Source organism: Thamnophis sirtalis, unplaced genomic scaffold (assembly GCF_051295495.1).
Source record: "Thamnophis sirtalis isolate CommonGarterSnake01/CBP01778 unplaced genomic scaffold, rThaSir2_p1.2 scaffold_7, whole genome shotgun sequence".
NCBI lineage: Eukaryota > Metazoa > Chordata > Lepidosauria > Squamata > Natricidae > Thamnophis > Thamnophis sirtalis.
Genome location: NW_028261387.1, coordinates 45,833,049 through 45,854,952, shown reverse-complemented (window position 1 = coordinate 45,854,952; position 21,904 = coordinate 45,833,049). Strand labels below are relative to the sequence as shown.

Genomic DNA, 21,904 nt, shown 5'->3' with positions numbered 1-21,904 from the left:
ACAATTTAGATTGCACTCTTCTTGCTGGTTTACAGCAATTCTTTAACTCACTTAACAGTCTAGCAATATTTTGGAGGGAAGGACACCAAGCAGGAATCTTCCTGCTTTGCCTGTGAATGCTCCACTGCCACAGATGTTCTACCAGTAGTGCTGCGAGTGTCACAAAACAGCAGTGGATTTGCCAGATCCCAATTTCCTTATTCTTCTTAACAGTTTTCTCCCAAACACTCAGTGCCACGTTGGCAAATTGCCTTCCATTTCATTCAACAGGAGGGGGGTGGGGAGAAAACCTGTGTTTCTATCTCTTCCTGTTTTTGTGCTGCTGCAGCAGAATGACAGGACAGAGGGGATAGTAGTCAGTCTGTAAAGGCCTTTCATTTCCCAATTCCTCTGTTGTAATTATTAAGGTCTAAATTCCTCTTCTTCACCACAGTTAATGAGAATATAAACATTCGCTGAGACTCTGAGTATTGTGCATCTATCTCTGCAATTACATGGTAAGCACTAATAGGACAGTGTGAAACATTTCTGCTCCATGGGTTCGACCAGGTAACTATTCTTCCTTCCCCGCCTCTCTCTCCCCACCCCACCCCCCATTCTTTTTCTCTCAGTAATGTTTTCATTGGATTATTTCCATGTTTTAAAACTGGCCTCAGGGCATCACGAGGTCTGTCTAGTGATGTCTTCTGCTATAATATGTTTTCCTCAGGCAGTTTTCAACTGCCATAGAAAAAGGTGAGCCAACAAGTTGGATTACAGGGTTTGATGCTGAAATGCATGAGGGAAATGTCAAATGAAGTATATCTCAGTGGGGATAGAATGTATTTCCTAAGGGGAGACATGCCATGTAGCTACCAGCTATCATCAGTAATAGCAGGAGACTGGAGAGGCAGAAGTTCTAATGTGAACATCGCACCGAAACCTGTGTTTATTAAAACATTGGCCTGAGCATCATATGGGGCATGATCTTGACCGCAAAAAGTTTTGGATCGGCACAATATTTTTTTTCCATTCTGAGGATAAATACGTAGAATTGGCCAGGTTCCCGTGTTAATATGATTTGCTAGTCTTTAGCTTAGCTTATAAAGTTGGAAGCATTGCTAAATAAATCCTGAATTAGTTAATTAATTCTATCTTTGTTAATATAGGGAAGGAGAACATCTTAATTCTTCCGTTGTTTTCCAGCTACCAGGGATAGGTAATTTTATAAGGAAGAATCAGTGAGCTAAGAAAGAATTTAGCAATTTCACATATCCCCCCTCCCCCATCCCCATCTCTCTATTCTTGCATAAATGTGTTTCTCCACATTAACGTTACAAAGGAAACAAGGAATTTCCAAAGTTGTGGATAGGATGATATCAGCTGAATAGGATAAGAGGAAGGGCTGTGGTTGTTTGTAACATGCTGGTGGGCCAGAATTAGGACATTGCAACCAACTGCCAAGAGGCTTCTAGGGGGTTGTGCAGGTTCTCTTCTGGGGGGGGGGGAACAGAAAACAAAGGTCATTTGGTTTCAGCATAGCAATAGAGATTAGGCAGTCTTCCTTAGCTTGGGGCCAATGGTGTTTGAGGCTGGGAGATTATGGTAGTCACACTTGGAAGGCACCAGGTTGTACAGGGTGGGGCATAACCTTTTCCTAGGGGGTCACAGCAAGATCGACAGCAGTTTACAACTTCCGCGACACCTCATTTTAAAGCCCATAAAAAACTGAATTGAATGAGCTATTAAATGTTACATTTGCTTTAAGAATGGCTGGAAAATTTGATTCGGAAATGCAAATGCGACTCAGCAATTGTTAAAGGAAAACAATGTCGAATTTTGGGGCAATGACGTCTGGCCGGGAAATTCGCCAGATCTCAATCCGGCAGAGAACATTGGGGCCATAATTAAGGATTAAGGATGAAGTGGAAGCTCTGATGATTCAGGAGCAAGGTCAAAATCGATATTCGGTTGAAACTTTGAGAATGAATTTGGAAACTGTGTTGAAAAATCTGGAAAATCGAACGGAACTGTTTGAAGATTTGTTGTGTTCTTATCCACCTCGTTTGAATGCTGTTCGAAGGGCTAATGATGGTCATACTGACTATTAAATCGTGTCAATAAACTCAGTTTTTGATGGGCTTTCGAATGGTGTATGAATTATTTGTGTTGTTATTACAAGTGTTGCTGTGACCCCCTAGGAAAAGGTTATGCCCCGCCCTGTAGAAGGCTGCACTGGTAAACTGTACACTCTAGAACAGGAATAAATTAAAAAGAACATACCCTGTGAATGATTCCAGCAGAGTGAATATACTGCAAAAGAAGAAAAAGATCACATGAAAATTACATTCAGCCTCATCCATAATTGGTATTAATCAAGATTCCCTGTGATAGAGCATGTTCTATGTAGTATCTTAGGGTACACAAAGTAGCTTTCTATGTGGATTAATTGTCTCAAAACAACTCTTAGAAAGTGGAAACACGCTTCCTACCGTAAAGAAAAATAATCCAATAGAAATATTCTAGAATTCTTCAGAACTTCTTGTCAACAAGCAAAAGCAACCCTGATGAGGCCTTCATGTTTTTGTGAGAGTGACTCTGGTGAAAGCTTTCTCCTTTCCTTATTTTTGCTAAGTCATGAACTCTGGCAATCTTCCATTACTGATGACCTTTTCATATGTTGAATGACTAGCCCCACAATCCCCAGGAGGTGTGGTCATCACTGGATAGGCATGATGGGAGGTGTGAACCAAGCTGAGGACACTGATAAGGAACCATTCAAATTCAAAGATAATAGCCATCTTGCTTATAACCAAACTATCTTGGCTACAAGCCAGATGCTGTGGATAGGAATGATTTGTACTTCAGAAATGGGAGATGCTTCTGAGATGAGAAACTCCGGGTACTCTAAGTAAATGGTGAGGTCCATCTCATGTGGACATCAGTGTGCAAAGCAATAGGCCAAGCAAAACAAGGAATTAAGGGTCTCTATATCAAAATTCCAGAAAGTTTAAGAATCAGCTCTTGCAAGCACATCTCTGGATATAATCATGCAAGAGGTACATAGAAGTCCAAAAGGCTAAAGTAAAGTAGAATAAAATATGGATTAAAATATAAGAATGAAAATGTGGCATAAAAAGGATAGTTAGAAGGAAATGTCATCAGCCTCTAACCACAAGATGTTCTAGCCAACGTCCCTATGTCAAAAGTCCAAACCACAAGGTTCAGATAAAGTTCATTAATGACACGTAGTCCATACCTGTAACAAAAGGAGAAGTTAGACCCTCATCTATTTATAAGGCTTTCCCCCCAAAATAACCAATAAGAAATGAGTTAAGTATTTCCGTGTTGCGATGCTTTTGAGAATGTATAAGAATGCGTGCTTTGATGATGAAGGTTGTTCAGAATTTGTAATGTTAGCCATTTCGCTAACTTTCTGAACCTGGCTGCCAAATAAACCTTTCCTGTATCCTGAGAAGTCTAAAGCCTGTTATCTTCTGCAACAAAAGCACAAAATAATTGTAAAGTCACAGGGAAGTAAAAGCAACAAGAAGGTTTTTTTTTTCCCCTGGCCATTTCAATAGTAAATGAAAAAAAAGAAAGAAAGAGCTTGAGACCACTTATTAGAGAAATGGTCATGTAGTAGCAGATGACAAACAGAAAAAAGGCCCCCCTCAACCTCTTTTTTCCCTTTCATTTTCCTTGTGGTATTTTTATTCCTTGCTCTATTAAAAGACAGTTCCCTCTAAGGAGGCGTTGCAATCAGTTAGGGAGCATGTGACTTCTGTGAACATGTTTAAATCTCCAGGTCAGACCAGCTGCATCTGAAAATCTTGAAAGAGCTTGCAGATGTTACCTCCAAGCCCTTTTCTGTGATCTTTGAGAAATTGTGGAGTAAGGGAAATGTTCTGTGGGGGGAGGGGAAGGGAAAGACCAGAATAATTACCAACCAGTAAGCCTGTAATTGACGCATGACAAAACTCTGTAATAGATTATTAAAAAGCTGATTAAGGAGAATTAAAAATAAATACATTACTTGGCAGAAGCCAGCAAGTGTTCATCAAGAAGAAATCATGCCAAATAAAGTTGATCTTTTTGGACAAATGGGGTTAATTTATTTGATTGTAGGAATGTACCTTGACTTCAGCAAACTGTTAGCCAAGGCTTGTTGTAAGACCTTAATAGAGAAAATGGCACAAAATTGACTGGCTTATGCTGTTTTTAGATGGAAAGAGAGCTTGTACAATCATACCCCATGAGAGCCATCATGCCAGTGTCTCCCTATCAGACTGGAAGGAATTATTGCAGGGGTGCATTATTGTTTTACTACATCTGCTTTCATTTTAATAAATCTTCCTAAAGAGAACTTGGAGAGATTCGTGTTTAAGAAAAATCCCTTTCAAATAAGGCAGCCATCAAAGATCTGATAGACACAAAGGGTGGCTGTGTGTTGTGTTGAGGGAAAGTGTCAAGTGGCATATCGCCAGGGTTAGACCCTGTGTTGTTCAAAATATTTATAACTGTCTAGAATGAGAGGTTAAAAAAATAATTATCGTATTTGTGGATAATAAATATATGAGAGATAGCAAATGCGTTAGAGGGCAATATCAAGATTCAAGAATATCTTGGAAAATTGGGGAAATGGGCAGAAACAAGGACAATTAATTTCAACTAGGACAGAAGTAAAATCTTTCATTCTTGTAGGAAAAAATAAAGGCTTGATTATAGCAAATAGCAGATAGCATGTTTCACATCAGGACATGAAAAATATAATCTGAATGTCTTGGTGGATTTATTATAAAATTATTATGAGCTAAAAGGCATCTGCCAAAAAGAAAAGCCATATCAACAGATGTAGCATGTCAAATCAAGAAAATAATTCCTCTCTATTCTGCATTGGTTAGACTGCACCTTGAATAGTTCTCAGTACCACATTTTGAGAGGTTTATTCACAAAATAGCAACCAAGACAATAAGATGGCTTGGATAGGAAAATATAAGAGGAACAGCTGGTGCTAGCTGTCTTTAGCTTGAGAAGGAAAGTTTGCAGAGATATGATACTGTAGCTGTCTCAATATTTGAAGAGCTATTACGGTATATGGAGGACAGGACAGAATTATTTAGAGTCATTCCAGAAGACAGGATAAGAAAAAATGGTGTACCGTTACAAAGAAAGGCTATAGTAAAAGTCTTTCATCAATGTACATATTGCTTGATTGGAGGTCAATCCATTGAAGTTGGATGGATTTTGGTCAGGGGTGCTAAAGTACACATCCATGTAGTAGGCAGGGAGCTAGACTTTATGATCTCTAAGGTTCCTCTCGCTCCTTTCAATCCTATGATTATATGTTCATAATCTATTAAAAGATGTTGTCAGTACAAAGATGCTAAAGAAATGAGGTGGTTTGGCAAAAATGGCAGAAATTTCTTTCTTTCTGAATTTTTCTGATGTTACTTACCTTCAAGCCTTTCAAAACCTGGTAGATCAGATACTGAATTTTTTCCTCACTGAATTGGTGTCCCATTATCTTTTGTAAATCCGTTTGCATGTATGGCATCACCAGGTAACTAAAAATATTTAAAAGGTAAGTATCAGAGTAAGATGTAATGTATAATGCAGTTATATAGTTCACCAGAAATAGTAGCTAATTCATGCTAAGACTCTTACCAATTTTATAAAATCCCATTTCTGAAAATAAGAATGCAGGGGTGTATTTTAGAACCAGGAATGGGAACAATAGTTTTATCTCATTAAACAAAATACTGTAGCAAACAATATTATTGCAACTTAATCTTTTTACTGCAGTCCATAACAAAATCATCTGAACTTCTCTGAAACCACTATATGCCTATTGTCTTAAATAAGTCTATTGTCAATGTAATAGTTTAGTTGATGTGAGACTCACACTGCTGGCTTTTCAGATCCAATTAATCTTTGTTTTTCAATTTCTGGCTCTGTGTTTATCCATACAACACAAGGGACTACCAGATAGCATAGCTATTGACTGGAGGCTAAGACCTAGTTGATTTGCACTGACTTCTTATGTAGTTACTAATTATATAAAGGTAAGAGTCATCTCTGAAACCCTTAACTATGGTACAAACCATAGCACAAACATTTCCTTATGATATTGCTTTTACATCCCCAACCCACACCTATGGCAGGATTTGGAACCTGTCCATCTTCTAGGGGCCGTCTAAGCTGCTATGTATTAGGTTAGCCTCTCACCCTCAAATAACGGGGACTGCCCTCCACGGTCATTTCAATTTGGACTGCAGTAATCACCAGAGATATAGCTTCCACAGAGGTGCTTGCCTACAGAATGCCAGATTGGCACTTCCTGGAGTATTTGTCAGATGTTATGCAGGCTTCTTATAAAAACAGGCTTAGTGCCCTTTTGAAAGAACACTAGACTTATTTTTCAAAAACAAGATTGCTGCTCACTGCTGCAGAGAAGGTTGACTTAGTCTGGGGAAGAGAGTTGGATTTTGCTAGTTGTGTCAACATTGGGTGCATTATGGATCTTCTACCAATAAGTATCTTGTATAGTTCTGTATGTTATTGTTTCCATCACTGGGACAAGGGGAATGAGTTCTATTTTGACTGCTTCTTCATTATTTTGTCTACTTCTGAAAGCCCTGTTGACAGCAGTTTCATTAAAACCAATTATTGATTGTCTCCTCCTATTTCACTCTATGCCCCATTCCATCCAGAATGCTAGGCCCATATTTGGAAATAGCAGAACTGGCAAGAATATCAGAAAATAATAGCATTTTTTAAAAATTTACTCACAAGTTGTACTCTGCATAATACGCATTAAATAGATAACCATGTGTTGTTTTGTATAAAGACTTTTTAAAAAATGACTAGTCCATTTTTACTTATATTTGAATATTATAGCTTCATAGTTTGCTTTAGTGCTGCTGATCTATTGTTTTTCTTTTAAATTTATATGATTAGTTTAGACGTGCAATTATTTAGTATTCATTGTTCCCTCAAAGAATATAAAAAGGACAGGTGCATAACATTACTGGAAAGCACAACCTAAGCAAATGTTAAAAGTAACTGTACCAATTGTTTATGGAAAAAATCTACTGCCTTGAAATGTTTTTTAAAAAAGGCATCTCTGTAGATTTTACTCCGCTAGCTCGCCCTAAAATGTAGAAGCTAGATTGTGTCAACACAATATAACATGTTTTGCATTTTAAATCTTGCATCAAGCAAGTTTCATGAGATGACCTCTTCCAATTATGTTTTATGATTAATTAATGAACATATTATAAATATTTCCCCAATCATCTGAGATTTTATTAAATATTGTCCATACCATAATATAGATTGTATTCAAAGTTCTGTTTGGCTTTTGTGTGACACAGATTGTTCTCAGCAGGCAACTTTTTTGTATAAATATTAAATATTAAAACATTACAATGATAAAAGATTGTTATAGGATGCCAATTCTGGCAGAAAGCATATTCTCCTCCCGTGTCATCTATTTTCAAATGTAAATCTCTGTCATCAAAGTTCCATTTGAAAAAATGCACCGCAGGGTGAAAATACCATTTCTTCCTTTGGGAAGTTGAGATCCAATGGGAGCAGTTTAAAAGAAATGTAAACAGAACACCTGATTATGGGTAGCAATTGTTTCACTAGATTGGCCCCAAAAAGTTTCTAATTTAAAAGCAACTGTTAAAGACTGGATTTTCAGGATGCTAAATTTTATGTAAAAACTAATGGGTAGTTTGCACTAACCGCAACAACAATAAACTGGGTATTGACAAAATGTCCATCTGTCAATTGCAAAAGGCCACACTGCTTGTATCCACAAATACTGTATACTATGCTGATTTATTACAACAAAAGTTCTTGGGAAGAACTTGATGTGTATGAAAGCCAATACCAACTAAAGAACTGGCAGTTGTGATTTCATGTTTCATGTGTATATGATAATAATGAGCACTTTATCTGTGTTGTGATCCCCCAGTTCTTGCTTGCGGATAAATGGCAATATTCTATATTGCCATATAACATAGACTTAACAATTGTTGATTTAAAAAAGACAAAACAGTCTGATAATGGAGGTGGCAGTACCTGAAGATAGCAGAAGAGAAGAGAAAGAACTGGAGAAAATTACAAAATATGAAGACCTTCAATTAGATGACTGGCAAAATAAAACAAAGATAGTACCAATAGTAGTAGCCACCTTGGATGCAATACCAAAAGAATTGAAACACCATCTGAACATCAGCATTGTCAGAATTACTTTGGACCAATTGCAAAAAGTAGCTTTAGCTCAACCAGCTTACATCCTGTGACAATATCATTAATATCATCAAACAATAACACCTGCCTGTTCCAGGTAAGGACTTGATAGATGGATAAAAATATCCAATCCAGTGTAAACATCTGGCTGACTATGCAACCAATTGGAATACCATCAAGCAATATCTCCCTATCCCAGGTCCTTGGGAAGGACTTAATAGGTGGATTTTAAAAATGCCAAATCCAATCTGAACATCTGGCTCACTATGCAACCAAGTATCATCATAATAACAATTGAAGAAACATTGGAACATCTAATTAGCAGCTGCAAGAAGATCACAGAGCCTGACTATAAAGAATGGCATGAGAAAGAAGTAACAATGGTGCACTGGAATATCTGCAAGAAATACCATCTGCTTTCAAGCAAAAACTGTTGACATTATAAAACAGACCAAATACTAGAAATTGAATAAATCGAAGTGCTCTGAAACTTTAGAATTCAACCAGATCAACACCTGCCACACAACACCTTAGACTGAACAATTGTTGATGAGAAGGACAAAAAAGTTTAAATATTGGATGTAGTAGCATCCACTACTAAGTAGCAACAGCAGAATAGAATAGTAGAGAAAAACTGGGGAAAAAATCACAAAATACAAATATCTGCAAATAGGAGTAGAATGACTGCGGCAGCCAAAAGTCGCAGTTTGAATACAATCCCAAAACATCTGGATCATCACTTGAAGACAATCAGCATTGACAAAATCATCGTCACTCAATTGCAAAAGACAATTTTACTTGGAACTGCTTACATCCTGTGATGACACCTTTAACATCATCAACCAACAATATCTGCCTATTCCAGATCCTTGGGAAGGACTCAATAGGTGAATAAAAATGCCAAATCCAGTCTCTGGTTGACTATATGACCAACCATAATTTATTAAGCCTGTATACCACTCGACTGTCAACTATTCACAATAATAAAACATTAGAATAAGATCACTAAAACATAAAAGACAAAGATAAAAATGACAAACACAATGAAGCGAGAGGTAGTACCTTCCTGACCAAAGGCCTGGAAAAAGAGTCAGTTCTTTACAACTCTTTTAAACAATAGTAGGATAGGAGCCATCTGGATCTTGGAAGGAACCTCATTCAGGGGGCAGGAACTGCTACAAAGAAAACATACTTCCAGGGTTCCAATAGATGACATTGTTTAATTGAAGGAATCTGGAGCACATCAAGATTGCAGGATTGAATCGGCTAGACTGCTGTTATGGGAAACATGTGGTCCCTCAAGTATCCAGGCCCTATGCCATATATACCATATATGGCTATTTATTTATTTATTTATTGCTAAACTCGGTGACAGAATCTGCATAGACTCGTGTTTGAAAATAACAGATTTTGAGATAAAATGATCAAGGGACCAAGCTGTTGTGCCTTCTTTAAAAGCAATTATTTTAGAGTGGATCTACCTAGTCTTCAAACCACCTGAAAGCAGTACAATAGCAGGGGATGAAAACAAATCAAGGAGGGAACCAACTTAAAACTAAAGAGAAATTTCCTGACCATTAGAACAATTAATCAGTGGAACAACTTTCCTCCAGAAATTGTGGATGCTCCAACACTAGACAAATTGAACAACCATTTGTCTGAAATGGAACAGGGTCTCCTGCTTGAGCAGGATGTTGGATTAGAAGCCCCTTCCCATTCTGATATTCTGTTATAATTCTGCACTAGAGCTATAGAACATCATATGGTAGAAAATGCAAACTTACAAGTCCTGGAATCCATCAAAGGAAGTAGCTGAAGTGAAGACATCAAGTAATCCAATAACCTGCAGCAGAGGTAGACTCAGAATGTTAGCTTACACAGAGTACAAGAACATATCTATCTAGCACAGAGGTGGGTTTCAAATCCTGATGCTACCAGTTTGCTTGTGCGTGTGACGCTTCTGCACATGCACAGAATCATCCAGGCAGATGGGTGGAGCCTCCCGCCGCTGCCACTACCTGTTCGGCTGATCCAGACCAAACCGGGAGCAACCCATCTCTGACCTAACATGATAAAAACATTCTGCTTTCCTCACCAGAGACCAAGCCATGTTAATTGGCAACTTGAGGCCTTTCCGAGCAATGGGCTGGGAGAGGGGAAGTCTTATTTTTTGTGATGTTCTCATAGGAAACGCCAAGACCAGGGAATAAATCCAGGGATAGTTGTACAGAGTGTATGTTTCAAATTCTGGATGCATCAATATTTTATAAATTAATTAGAGCCTGCTGAACCACAACTGACACTTTACTTAGGCTGAGAAAATAGGAATTGTAGAAAACTGCCAGCATATCTGTTTGCATAGGTTTCCTTCTTATTAGAACTCAACATGGATTCCCATTCCCAAAAGACTACTGAATTTAGAAAAGAAAGACATTTCCATTAACAGAGTGCCATGCAAAATGATGCTGCACTCTTCCTATCTAATTTATGTAGAGAATAGGAGATTCCAATATACTAGACTGATGTCAAGAAAATGCCATGTAATAGGGATGTGTCAGGTCTCTCGCTGGAATCATGTGCACTGGACTTGCTTACATAAAATAAATTAGAGTGTGAGACACAGGAAAGAAGGTGCCAGGAGTGGAATTTCTTAAATGTCATTTGCAGCCACTTATGGTTACGTTACACTTGCCCTACAGTAAGTTAGCAATTGATAAAACTTTTGTTGTGCTAGCTGGTACAGAGCTTAGTTAAATAAATAAATAAAAACTGTAGATTAATGAATGCATAGCATGAAAGAACCAGATTTCTACCCAAACCACAAATCAGACAGTAGCTTTAAACCTGAAGTACAGAAATTCGGTACCTGTATCAGGCAGTAACTGCCATGCCTAGCTTGTAAACAGTACTGTAAGTCCAATATTGCCAGAAAATTGGGATGGAGGGATGAAGGAAAATGGTTTAAGAAGTAATTATCACTATCAGCAGAGTGTGACGAAGGCTTGTTTTTACATTCAGGGGCTGCTTGGGAGTATTTGATTTATTCATAGCATATTGTAGATAATTACATTTTGCCAAGTATAATTTATCCAACCAATTATGTGGTTCTTAAATCTTTCCGCAAAAACTGAAATATGATTATCAGTAGGCAGACCAGGGCACTCAGCTATGTTAAAATCATGACAAGTTATCCTTGTTATTGAAAATGAGTATTATAAACGTATGCCTCTTTTCATCCAGTGGACAGAATGTTTATCGCATCAAATTTTAGCCTCAGACGTACTGGGCCTACAATTTGCAGAATTCCAAAGCATCCAACATATCTCAAACTCAATCAGTTTGAAAAAGGAAATATTAGATCTTGTCTTGCTGGTTGTCTTCCATCTTTGCGAGTACCGTTAACTGATGGTCCAAACTTAGTATGGCACTGATTTATAACTTTTGAGTCAATGTAGCAACTTGAATGAATGAGATCTATCTATCTCAGGGATGAATTGGTCATTTCATAGAAGCTGTTACTGCAAGCTGTTACTCTTCTGGGCATGAATATTTTTATATTTATTTGAATTTTTGTCTCAGGTGGAGATATAAATTATGACTTTTCTTTCTTTTCCCCTTGTCTTTCCCTCACTTTTCTCTTTCCAATTCAGTTGTTATTTGTGTAAAACACCGAGAACTCTTTTGGTTATAAGCAAACATACACAGAGAAGTAGCTACTCACATTTTCATGCTGCATGTGTTTTAGCAGTGTGAGTTCCCGATAGGCTCGTTTGGCAAAAATCTCAGACTGGAATGGGCGACAGAGCTTCTTGATAGCTACTTTGTCTCCTGTTTTCTTATCAATTGCAGAACTATAGCAAATTGGAGAAAAATATTCAGAAGGAAATTACATGGACGCATTATACTGATCTGTGAAATCCTAACCATATTTATAGTAAGATGAAGTTTATGGTCTAGGAAGCATAACTAGGACTGTAGCTTTAGCTGTACTGCTGCAGTATTTGGATGAAAATTCAATGAATTTCTGCATATACAATATGCATAAGGACACTGCCAAATAAACTTAAGGCTTGTTCATAACACATAGTGGTAAATGTGTTTGCCACTGCATTTTTACATGATGACAAACCAATGACTGCAGACACTTCCTGATTTATTTGACCATTCTGTTCTGGAAAACTACATAATCTAGTTTTGTTTTTTTTGTAGATCTGGAATTTATCTACAAGCACTACTAATTTGCATTACACATTAAAATGCACTTTTATGCATTGTAGATATGGCTTATAGAAACATTTGTATAAAGTTGAGTGCATAAATTGGATGTTGTGTTAACTGGGGAGCATATCTACATATACACTTTTATTTCTGGATGTATACAGTGTATCTATAAAAACTACTTTCTACATATATATTATAAACTAGGAACATGTTATAAACTAGGAACTACTAGTTCTTATCAACTGATGCCTTCTAGAAATTTTTGAACTACTCTAAATCTTTAGAGTTTATCAGTTCATTGCAATCTGGAGAATATCAGGTTTGGGAACCACTCCCTTCCCAAATAATGGGTCACAAATTCAATACCAAAAATTGTAACTTTCAAAAACTCTTCCACCTCTCAGGGTAACTTTGTAACATCACCAATCAAAAAGTTCAAGGGGAGATTTTAAACTGTTAAGCTATAATTTCTGAGCACCTAGTATTAATATTCACTTTTAAGTTTAAATATATAACTCTGTATAACTGGGAAGAATGGGAAGAGGAGGATGAAAGTGGCATATGGACAGCAGTATTGAAAGTTAGTTTCCAGATTAGAGATCCTGGCTTGCGTAGAATAGTATGAGAAGTAAAACTGAGCTTTGATTGTACACCCATGTTACATCTATCCTCCACGAGTTGCACTGGCTTCCTATTGGTCTCCAGACCCGCTTCAAGGTGCTAGTCGTTACTTTTAAAGCCCTACATGGCATTGGACCTGGCTACCTGAGAGACCGCCTCCTGCCATTTACCTCCCAACGACCAATAAGATCACACAGGTTGGGCCTCCTCCGGGTGCCATTGACCGGACAATGCCGGTTGGAGGCTCCCCGAGGGAGGGCCTTCTCTGTAGCTGCACCGGCCTTGTGGAACGAGCTACCTGCTGAGATCCGGACCCTCACCACTCTCCCGGCCTTCCGTAAAGCGACCAAGACCTGGCTGTTCCGGCAGGCCTGGGGCTGTTGATTATTCCAGCCCCATTTGATGAAATGGAGGTTGTGTTGATTTTAATTCTGTAATTTTAAATATTTTAAATGTTTTTATTTGTTGTGAGTCCCTAGGGAGTGGGTGGCATACAAATTCCATTAAAGTTTAAAGTTTAAAGTTTGTGACATTCTGGCCAAAATATGCCTCAGTTGACTATCAATATCCTTACCATTAGAAAGAAATGTTAATGAAGGCGAATGAGGTAGGAATGAGTTACTGAAGAAGAGACCGTAAAGCAAGAAGAGATAGGGGTAGGGTCAAGAATGAATAGGTGATGAATTAACATAAATTGAGTACAAAATGATCTGTTTGAATCATATATGTTCAAACAGTTTTGTCAAATGAGGAATGAATGCATATGGGAAAATAATTCTAAATCAAGGAAGAGTATGTGAGCAATGTTGTAATTAGATCAGTGTTTCTCAACCTTGGCAACTTGAAGATTCTGGGAGTTGAAGTCCGGACATCTTCAAGTTGCCAAGGTTGAGAAACACTGAATTAGATGAAGTTGATGAGATCCTAAAAGAGAGCGACAGAGATGAGAATCTTAAGAGAACAAAAGACAATGTATGGATATGTATGGATGTGGTGGAAAAAAGAATTTAAAGACAGTGTTTAAAGACCAGAAATGTGTGGAGATCTTTAATGTATTACGATGATCTCAATTACATTTAGATTTCTTTCTCTTTTAATTACCTGCCTTTCTTTTTTTGTTTTTTTAACTCACTGTTCTCACTCTTTGACTGAATTTTCTTACCTATAATTTTTATAACATTTCTTAGCTAAAAGAGGAACAGCAGGAAGGGTAGTTATGTATCTTTGGAATACAGGACTTGGGTTGGTTTTAATAGTTAAATAATAATGATTACTATTTATTATTATTAAATTATAAATTTATTTCATTTAAAAATGGCCTGCACTCTGGATTTAATTATGTTTTAATTAATATTCTTTATCCTTATTGCTATTATTGTTGATAAGTTTTTGACATTATTCACTGGAAAGGAAATGCATATTTTACATGTCATAAACTTTTTTTAAATGCAATGAGTGAAGCACCTATTTCATTTTTCAGAAGAAGCAGGGGGAAAAATCAATCCATTAGTTTTATATTTGCTGTAATACTGTACAACAACAATGTATATATAAATATAAAACTTCTAGTATAAAATAATAAATAACAACTAAAATCTATAATAAAATCCAGTGTCAATCATAAATGGTCTGACTATATGGTATTTACAATCCCTAAACTGTGTGGTCTTTTGTAGGTTCAACGCTAAAAGGGAAGTGACTAAGCAATGCAAAGGGTTTGCCACAATTTTTATATAACATCACTATGGTGGGGAAGAAACGTGCTTGCGACGAATCTCCAGTGCTGCTGCACAGAATCAGGCCAATTGTGCTGTAGTTATGGACTGTTCATCCTTAAGCAGCCACTGGAGATAGGTAATGGCAGAATGGCCAGGATACCTAGCAGTTATTGGCAGAATATGATTTTTCCTAATCTCCGTATAGAAGGAACATCTAAGGAGCATGTGACCCACAGTCACCAGCTCTCCTGAGCCACCGGGACAGAGTTTTTCCGTGAATGGTATCCTTGTATACTTGCCACACAGGACGGCCAATGGAAGCGCATGGCACCATGGGAGTGCAAATGCTTTCTGCTGGTTTGCTGACTCCAACTAACTAAGATAGCTGGCAGGAGCAACAACACATCTAATGGCTATGGAGCCAGAAACAGTGGAGCTTTCCCTAATACAGTAATACAGTATCTGCTGGCAGTACTGAAGAAGCTAGCCACTCAATGGACCTGTCAAGTTTCATTCATTGCTTCTCATGCAAGATTGGATGTATGTGGGACTGACAGACAGCTTCCTTAGTCCTGAGAAAAAGCAATAGAGTCTTACCCCAAAGGAATTCCCTCCAATATTCTTATATTTGAATTTAATGTTTGGCAGTGTTACCTGGCATTTGTTCATTTGATTCTGAGGAATGTATGTATGTATGTATGTATGTATGTATGTATGTATGTATGTATGTATGTATGTATGTATCTCCAGGAATTTGAACAAAGTTAAAGATACCAAAAAAAATAATTGTTCTTTTTATTCCCTTGATCGTAAACACAAAGGAATGGCTATAAACAAGCATTTAAATGCCTTAAATGTGTCTAGGATCCGCCTGTAGCTACAAAATATTACATTTGACATTAGTCAGAATAAGTCAATACACAATTAACATTTCAAATTAGGCTGTCATGTGAAAATTTCTGCAAAAATCATGGATGTAAATTTTAACTTTGGATACATCTCGCGCAGAAGCCAGCATAATATAGAGAAACAAAATCACCCCACCCCACAAATGTATTCTATGTGACAAAAGCATTGACTCATTGGCTCTGGCTGTTACAGCATGTCTGCTCCAGGCATTTCAGCCCAAGAACCTGTGCACTGTAAAAGTTTTTGTACTTTAACCGAAGCACCGAAGGTAGTTCAGAAAGAATAGTTTAATGTAAACAAGACTTGTCTGATAACAGTAGCAACTGGGACTGTTGGACTCAGTGTTGGGAAGTACAAAAGAAGAGACCCTTCCTTCCTCCATATCATCTTCTTATTTCATCTCAACACTCGTCCCAGGCCCTAACAGTTTGGCCATCCTGGAGGAAAATTGTGGAAGTTATCCCAACATATTCCCAGCTGGAAAAGTGTTTTGTACACAACAATACTGTATAGCATAATCATACTGCAAATCTTTGGCAGATTAATATCATTTTTCTCTGGCTAGAAATGTTTTGTGAAAACAAGGCATAATTCCATGCATTGCTATAGTCATTTTCTATACGTCAAATATCTAATCCAAGTCCAAATAATTTGAAAAACTGTAGTGTGGAAACTGGAAGGTTTAAGCAGATCTCCATTACTAAGAAAAATTGGAACTATGTGTATTTGATTATCATGAACTGTTAATGTGCCTTATTAATTTGTCATGCCAGTAATATCTGAATTGTTTTCCTTCTAACTGCAAGCAAACAAACAGCACATCATGGTATTTGTGCTTCACCCTGTTTAAAGATCAACATATCAAATAAATATTGTATTTTTGTATTATTTTAAATTTATTATTGTAAAATAAGAGACTTTGCAGAAAAAGGACCATTGGAAACTCAGGTTTCCAAACATAGATAACTTTCAATATCTGATCAACTGACACTTAGAATGACGTTGAAAACGGTGGCCGGAAGGAAACCAAATCTCTTTTCCAGAATGCAAATGTATATTCACCAGAGTTAAATAAAGTGATTCCATGTGATTTCTCCTCAAAATATAGGATCCCAGGATCCTGTATATTCATCCCCATTTCCCGCTTTGCCAAAGCCCCGAGATCCAGAAAGCCACTCACCAGACAGAGCCATAAGCCCCAGATCCTACAGGGATGATAGCAGTATATCGTCTAGGAAGTTCCCAAATTATCTTGTTTACTTCTTGCCTGAAGAAGCCTTTTCGCCTGGTACAGCTCATCTCCTCTGTGCCTGGAGTAGAAATCTCCAGTACCCAAGTTGTAAAGAAACTCAAGGCCAATCCAGATTTTTTACCACATGCAGGCAGAGAGACAACTTCTCTTAGGAAAGTAAACCGTAGATTTCCTTCTCAACTGTGTTGTGAACAATGAGTGTTTACGAGGTGACTTATAGCCCGCCTTCTGCCCACACATCAGCTCAGGAGGAAGGAGTCATGTTGCAAATTAGACACTCCCCTTGCAGGTACTTTCAAAGGACTCACCTTTTCTATGTGAAAGGTAGCCTTTATAGTAATAGAAATAGCAGCCATGCCTGCCTGATACAGATTTACTGCTACTACCGATACTTTTTGAAGTCTTAATAAACTTGCAATGTAAATGAGTAAAGACATACTTTAACTTACTTTTACTCCTTGCATATTTAAAAAAAATATCCTTTAATAATTTTATTAAACTGATCAAAGTATAAAGTACAGATAATGCAACTTAACCAGTCTTCATTCATCTGATTAACATTTCATTGTTGATCTTACTTCCTCCTTCGGTAAGAAAAAACATCGAAAACAATTTAGAGAAGTTTACTGCATTGCAGCAACAGATAATACATGTTGCTGGGAGAATGTTGTAAGTTTAAAGGCAAAAAATAGTTTTCTGCAGCAAAAATTCTGATATATGAAATTAATAAGTTTATTTGGGATACACTTGATTGACTAGGCAATACTTCTAGTTTAAGAAAAATGTATTCTGTTGTAAGAGGTGGACAGCTATGATCTAAAGGGCAAGAGCTAATCAGCTGACTGGATATTACTTTCCTGCCTGTCATCCATTGCTGGTAGTTTTGTGTTGCCAGTCATGTACGTTTCCTTGATCACATAATCACATGCCGATTGCGAGAGCTTGCAATTAGGTGGATAAATTAATGAAGCCTCTCATTATGAGAGGGTTGGTCATACTGAAAAATGTGTGTCTGCAGTTAATAGGTTCCTGCAGAGAATGACAATCACAGACCATTTTGTCATGCTCGTGGACTGTACTATACTTGTTCTTAAACAGAGGACACCTAGTGCTTTATAAAAGGCACACCTTATACTAACATTAGCATTTGTGTAGGCCAGGTTTTTTAGAAGACTCTCATGAGTGGAAAGTTTTTTAATAGTTATGTAATATCTGAATATTTAAGTTGTATCCCAAAGGCCAAATAAAGTGAATTTATTATTTATTCTTGGGCTGTATTTTGGATAATTTCTGCTTTGCAATTGAGTGAAAAGATTTTTTTTTTTAAAAAAGTCCACTTTATATGCAACAAGTGCATTTAAAGCCAATTTTAAATATAAATTAAATGTTTTATATCAGCAGATGGCAGCACCTGTAAAAACAATATGCTCAAATGAAGGCTCTTCAGACAGTGTTAATGTCGAGAGATAGAGGCCAGCCCATCTGCTGGTATTTCAGCTACTACCAGAAACATGTACTAACAATGACTTATTTTTGGCCAATGAGAAAGGTGGTGGCTTCATTCTGGCAATTTCAAGTTTGATCTAGACATGGAAGCAACAATGACACCTGATTTGCCTTTGCTTGAATTCCAAAGCTAAAATCACACCTAGTTAATTCTTGGAGGAACACAGCCAGGAAATTCCAGGGTTTGAATTTGAATTTGTGTTTATTTGTATGCCGCCCTTTTCCCTGGGGGGACTCAGGGCAGCTCACAATCAAAAGGAAGGGGGAAAACAGACTTTTACATATAGACAGTACATGATTAAAACGCAACATTCATACCATTCGGGCGGGTTACAATCTTTAGCCCCAGGCCTGACGGGATAGCCAGATTCTAAGTGCTGTGCGGAAGGTCTGGAGGGTGGTGAGGGTACGAAGCTCCACGGGGAGATCGTTCCATTGGGTCGGAGCTACCACCGAGAAGGCTCTCCTCCGCGTGGTGGCCAGTCGGCATTGGCCAGCGGATGGAACTCGGAGAAGGCCTAAACGATGAGATCTAATGGGTCGTGTGGAGGTGATCGGCAGTAGGCGGTCTCTCAAGTACCCAGATCCACTACCATGAAGGGCTTTATAGGTGGCAAGTAGCACCTTGAAGCGTATCCGGAGATCGACAGGTAGCCAGCGCAGCTCGCGGAAGATAGGTGTTACGTGGGTGAAGCGAGGTGCACCCACAATCGCTCGCGCGGCTGCATTCTGGACTAGCTGAAGTCGCTGAATACTCCTCAAGGGCAGCCCCATGTAGAGCACATTGCAGTACTCCAGCCTAGAGGTCACAAGGGCACGAGTGACTGTTGTGAGAGCCTCCCGGTTCAGGTAGGGGTGCAACTGGTGCACCAGGCGAACCTGGGCAAATGCCCCCCTGGTCACAGCTGACAAATGGTGTTCGAAAGTCAGCTGTGGGTTCAGGAGGACTCCCAAGTTGCGGACCCTGTCTGAGGGGTATAATGTTTGACCCCTCAGCCTGAGAGATGGAATATTTGCCAAATTGGTGGGAGGGAAACACAACAGCCACTCGGTCTTATCCGGGTTGAGCACGAGTTTGTTAGCCCTCATCCAGTCCCTAACGGCTTCAAGTCCCTGGTTCATCACGTCCACCGCTTCATTGAGTTGGCACGGGGCGGACAGATACAGCTGGGTATCGTCCGCATACTGGTGGTATTTTATCCCGTGCCGCTGAATGATCTCGCCCAGCGGTCTCATGTAGATGTTGAAAAGTAGGGGAGACAGGACCGAACCCTGAGGCACCCCATATGTTAGGGGCCTAGGGTTCGATCTCTGCCCCCCAACTAACACCGACTGTGACCTGTCCAAGAGGTAAGAGGAGAACCACTGTAGAACAGTGCCTCCCACCCCCACCTCTCGCAGTCGTCGCAGAAGGATACCATGGTTGATTGTAAACTGAACAAGGACGTCAGGGGTAAAAACACCTAATGGAAAACAAGAGCATACCTTTTCCACAAAGCTACCAGCAAAACTGCAAGGATATCTCTAAATATCACAGATGGCAGTGCTACTGTTGAGTTTTGTGATGAAAAAACTGGTTACAAATACCACTGACTTTCATTGTGGTATTTTGTTAAAGCTTTGAAGGAAATAAATAAATAATAAGTTACTCTTTCATATAAAGTGTAAAATGTAACACATAGGTGTGAGACTCTTGGCACCGTTTTTCTTGATTGTAAATTTAAGCACAAATATAAGCAGTAAAGTCAATACAGGATGACTTGCTTAAAATTCCTTTGACACTGAAATACAGACAAGAACACCAATTGGTGAGATGGTAACATCCACTGCCTAAATTGAAATAACAAAAGAAGCAGAGATAAGAAAAAAAGGGGTCTGCAGGAAAAGTCATGCTGTTCTCTTGAAATGTGAATTAACCTCAAAGAATGATTTTGGAAATGGGGAGGGCTTCTTCTTAGCGTCACGCATGATGAGGAGAAATGTATAAATTGTATTACTCGAAATCTGTCCTCGCACTCCTAGCATTCAAGCCATGGGGAAGAATCTGGGAGGCCGCACTTGCAACCGCTTTTTCAATTTCTTTGTAATAAAAACTTTTGAATTGTGAACCAGACTTGCCTTTTGAATTGTGAGCATAAAAATTGGGTTTTAATATCTCACAGCTTCATAAAATATTTTGAAATTTGTTATAATGGTATGTGCCTTTATTTAAAACAGTGATTTTTATTGATTAAAGAATTATTAAGTCAGCAATTTTCTGAGATTCAGAAGCTGGAAGGGAATCACACATAGGAGAGATCTTGAATATGCAGGGTAGAACTTGTGCCAGAACCTATTTCCAAATTGTCTTGATTGAGTGCAACTGTGACCTTTCAGGACTTGGATATGTTCTTCTAGAGATCCAACCTTGGGTGCCTGGGAGCCCTTCAGCTTGGATCATTTCTGGGCATGGTGGGCCAAAGGACTGGAGCAGCTTTGTAATGCAGGGGTGAGATGAGAGAGGCTGCCTCTAAGGTGATGCTCAGGAACTATAGGGGAGGCAGCAAATGGGCTCATCTCTGCCATGAAGTAGTTTTGAGTTTTGTTGTTTCCAATAAAAATATTTTGTTTTGTGAGACTTAAGTTTTCAATCGTTGTTTGGCTTGGTTTCTAGATTGGAATTTGATCAATGAGCATGGTGGTGTGTTATTTTTTTTAATTCGGCCAAGTATAAACATTATTTTCGGGAGGGGTTAAGGAGTCACCACACATTTGTCATTTTATAGAGTTGCATCAATACAGACTTTTGAAGAACTTTCATTCTAAAAATTTATAATCCTTTGTATGCTTATAGTTTGAATAATATGGATGCAGCAAATGAAATATTTTGCTTTTAATGATGAGAAGATTTACATTTATGTATCTTTAAATAAGGATTCACCAATAGAAGAGAAGCCAGGTTATTTTTGACAAATGTATGTACAATGCCAAGGGTTAGAAATAGGAATGCAATACACTTTCTTAAACTAAGTGGGTCATGGATGCAATTGTTAATTTCTTCAGATTTGTATAAAAAAATGCACTTGCAGAATTTACATTATTTAACGGCATCCAGAAATCTTTTTAAAAATGACTTATATTTTGTGCTTACAGGGATGACCACCAGTATTTATTTACAGTACTTTTATCACCATGCACCAGAAGGATCCATGGCATTTAAAAAAAATTCTAATCATTTTTATAATTAGATTAAACTTCAAACAGAATTAGTTTGGATTTTTATTCCATAGCTTAATCTCAGGGATGAAACAAAGCAAGTGCAGCATTTAAAGGCAAATTAAAATATATGTGGCTAGTTAGGAAAAGTATTGTTATGTGTAATATTGGGATCCAACTCTATGCATCATCATGAAACTTTATCACAATCAAACAGAAATTTATAAACACCACCAGTCCA

General features: G+C 38.1%; 1 protein-coding gene across 2 annotated transcripts in view; it reads right to left on the bottom strand.

Annotated features, from left to right (window-relative positions):
* MAPK13 (mitogen-activated protein kinase 13) overlaps positions 1-17,183 on the bottom strand; it is a 31,949-nt gene extending 14,766 nt beyond the window's left edge. Inside the window, exons 1-5 of one of the 2 annotated variants that reach the window (XM_014053871.2) lie at positions 16,891-17,183; positions 11,963-12,092; positions 10,026-10,084; positions 5,438-5,546; positions 2,263-2,292 (exon numbers count right to left, since the gene is read on the bottom strand). In XM_014053871.2, coding sequence (XP_013909346.1) covers positions 2,263-2,292; positions 5,438-5,546; positions 10,026-10,084; positions 11,963-12,092; positions 16,891-17,009 — 447 coding nt within the window. In that variant the 5' untranslated portion in view covers positions 17,010-17,183. The remainder of the gene's footprint in view (positions 1-2,262; positions 2,293-5,437; positions 5,547-10,025; positions 10,085-11,962; positions 12,093-16,890) is intronic. The other variant, XM_087719909.1, reaches the window with a different exon arrangement.
* Positions 17,184-21,904: the final 4,721 nt, after the last annotated feature.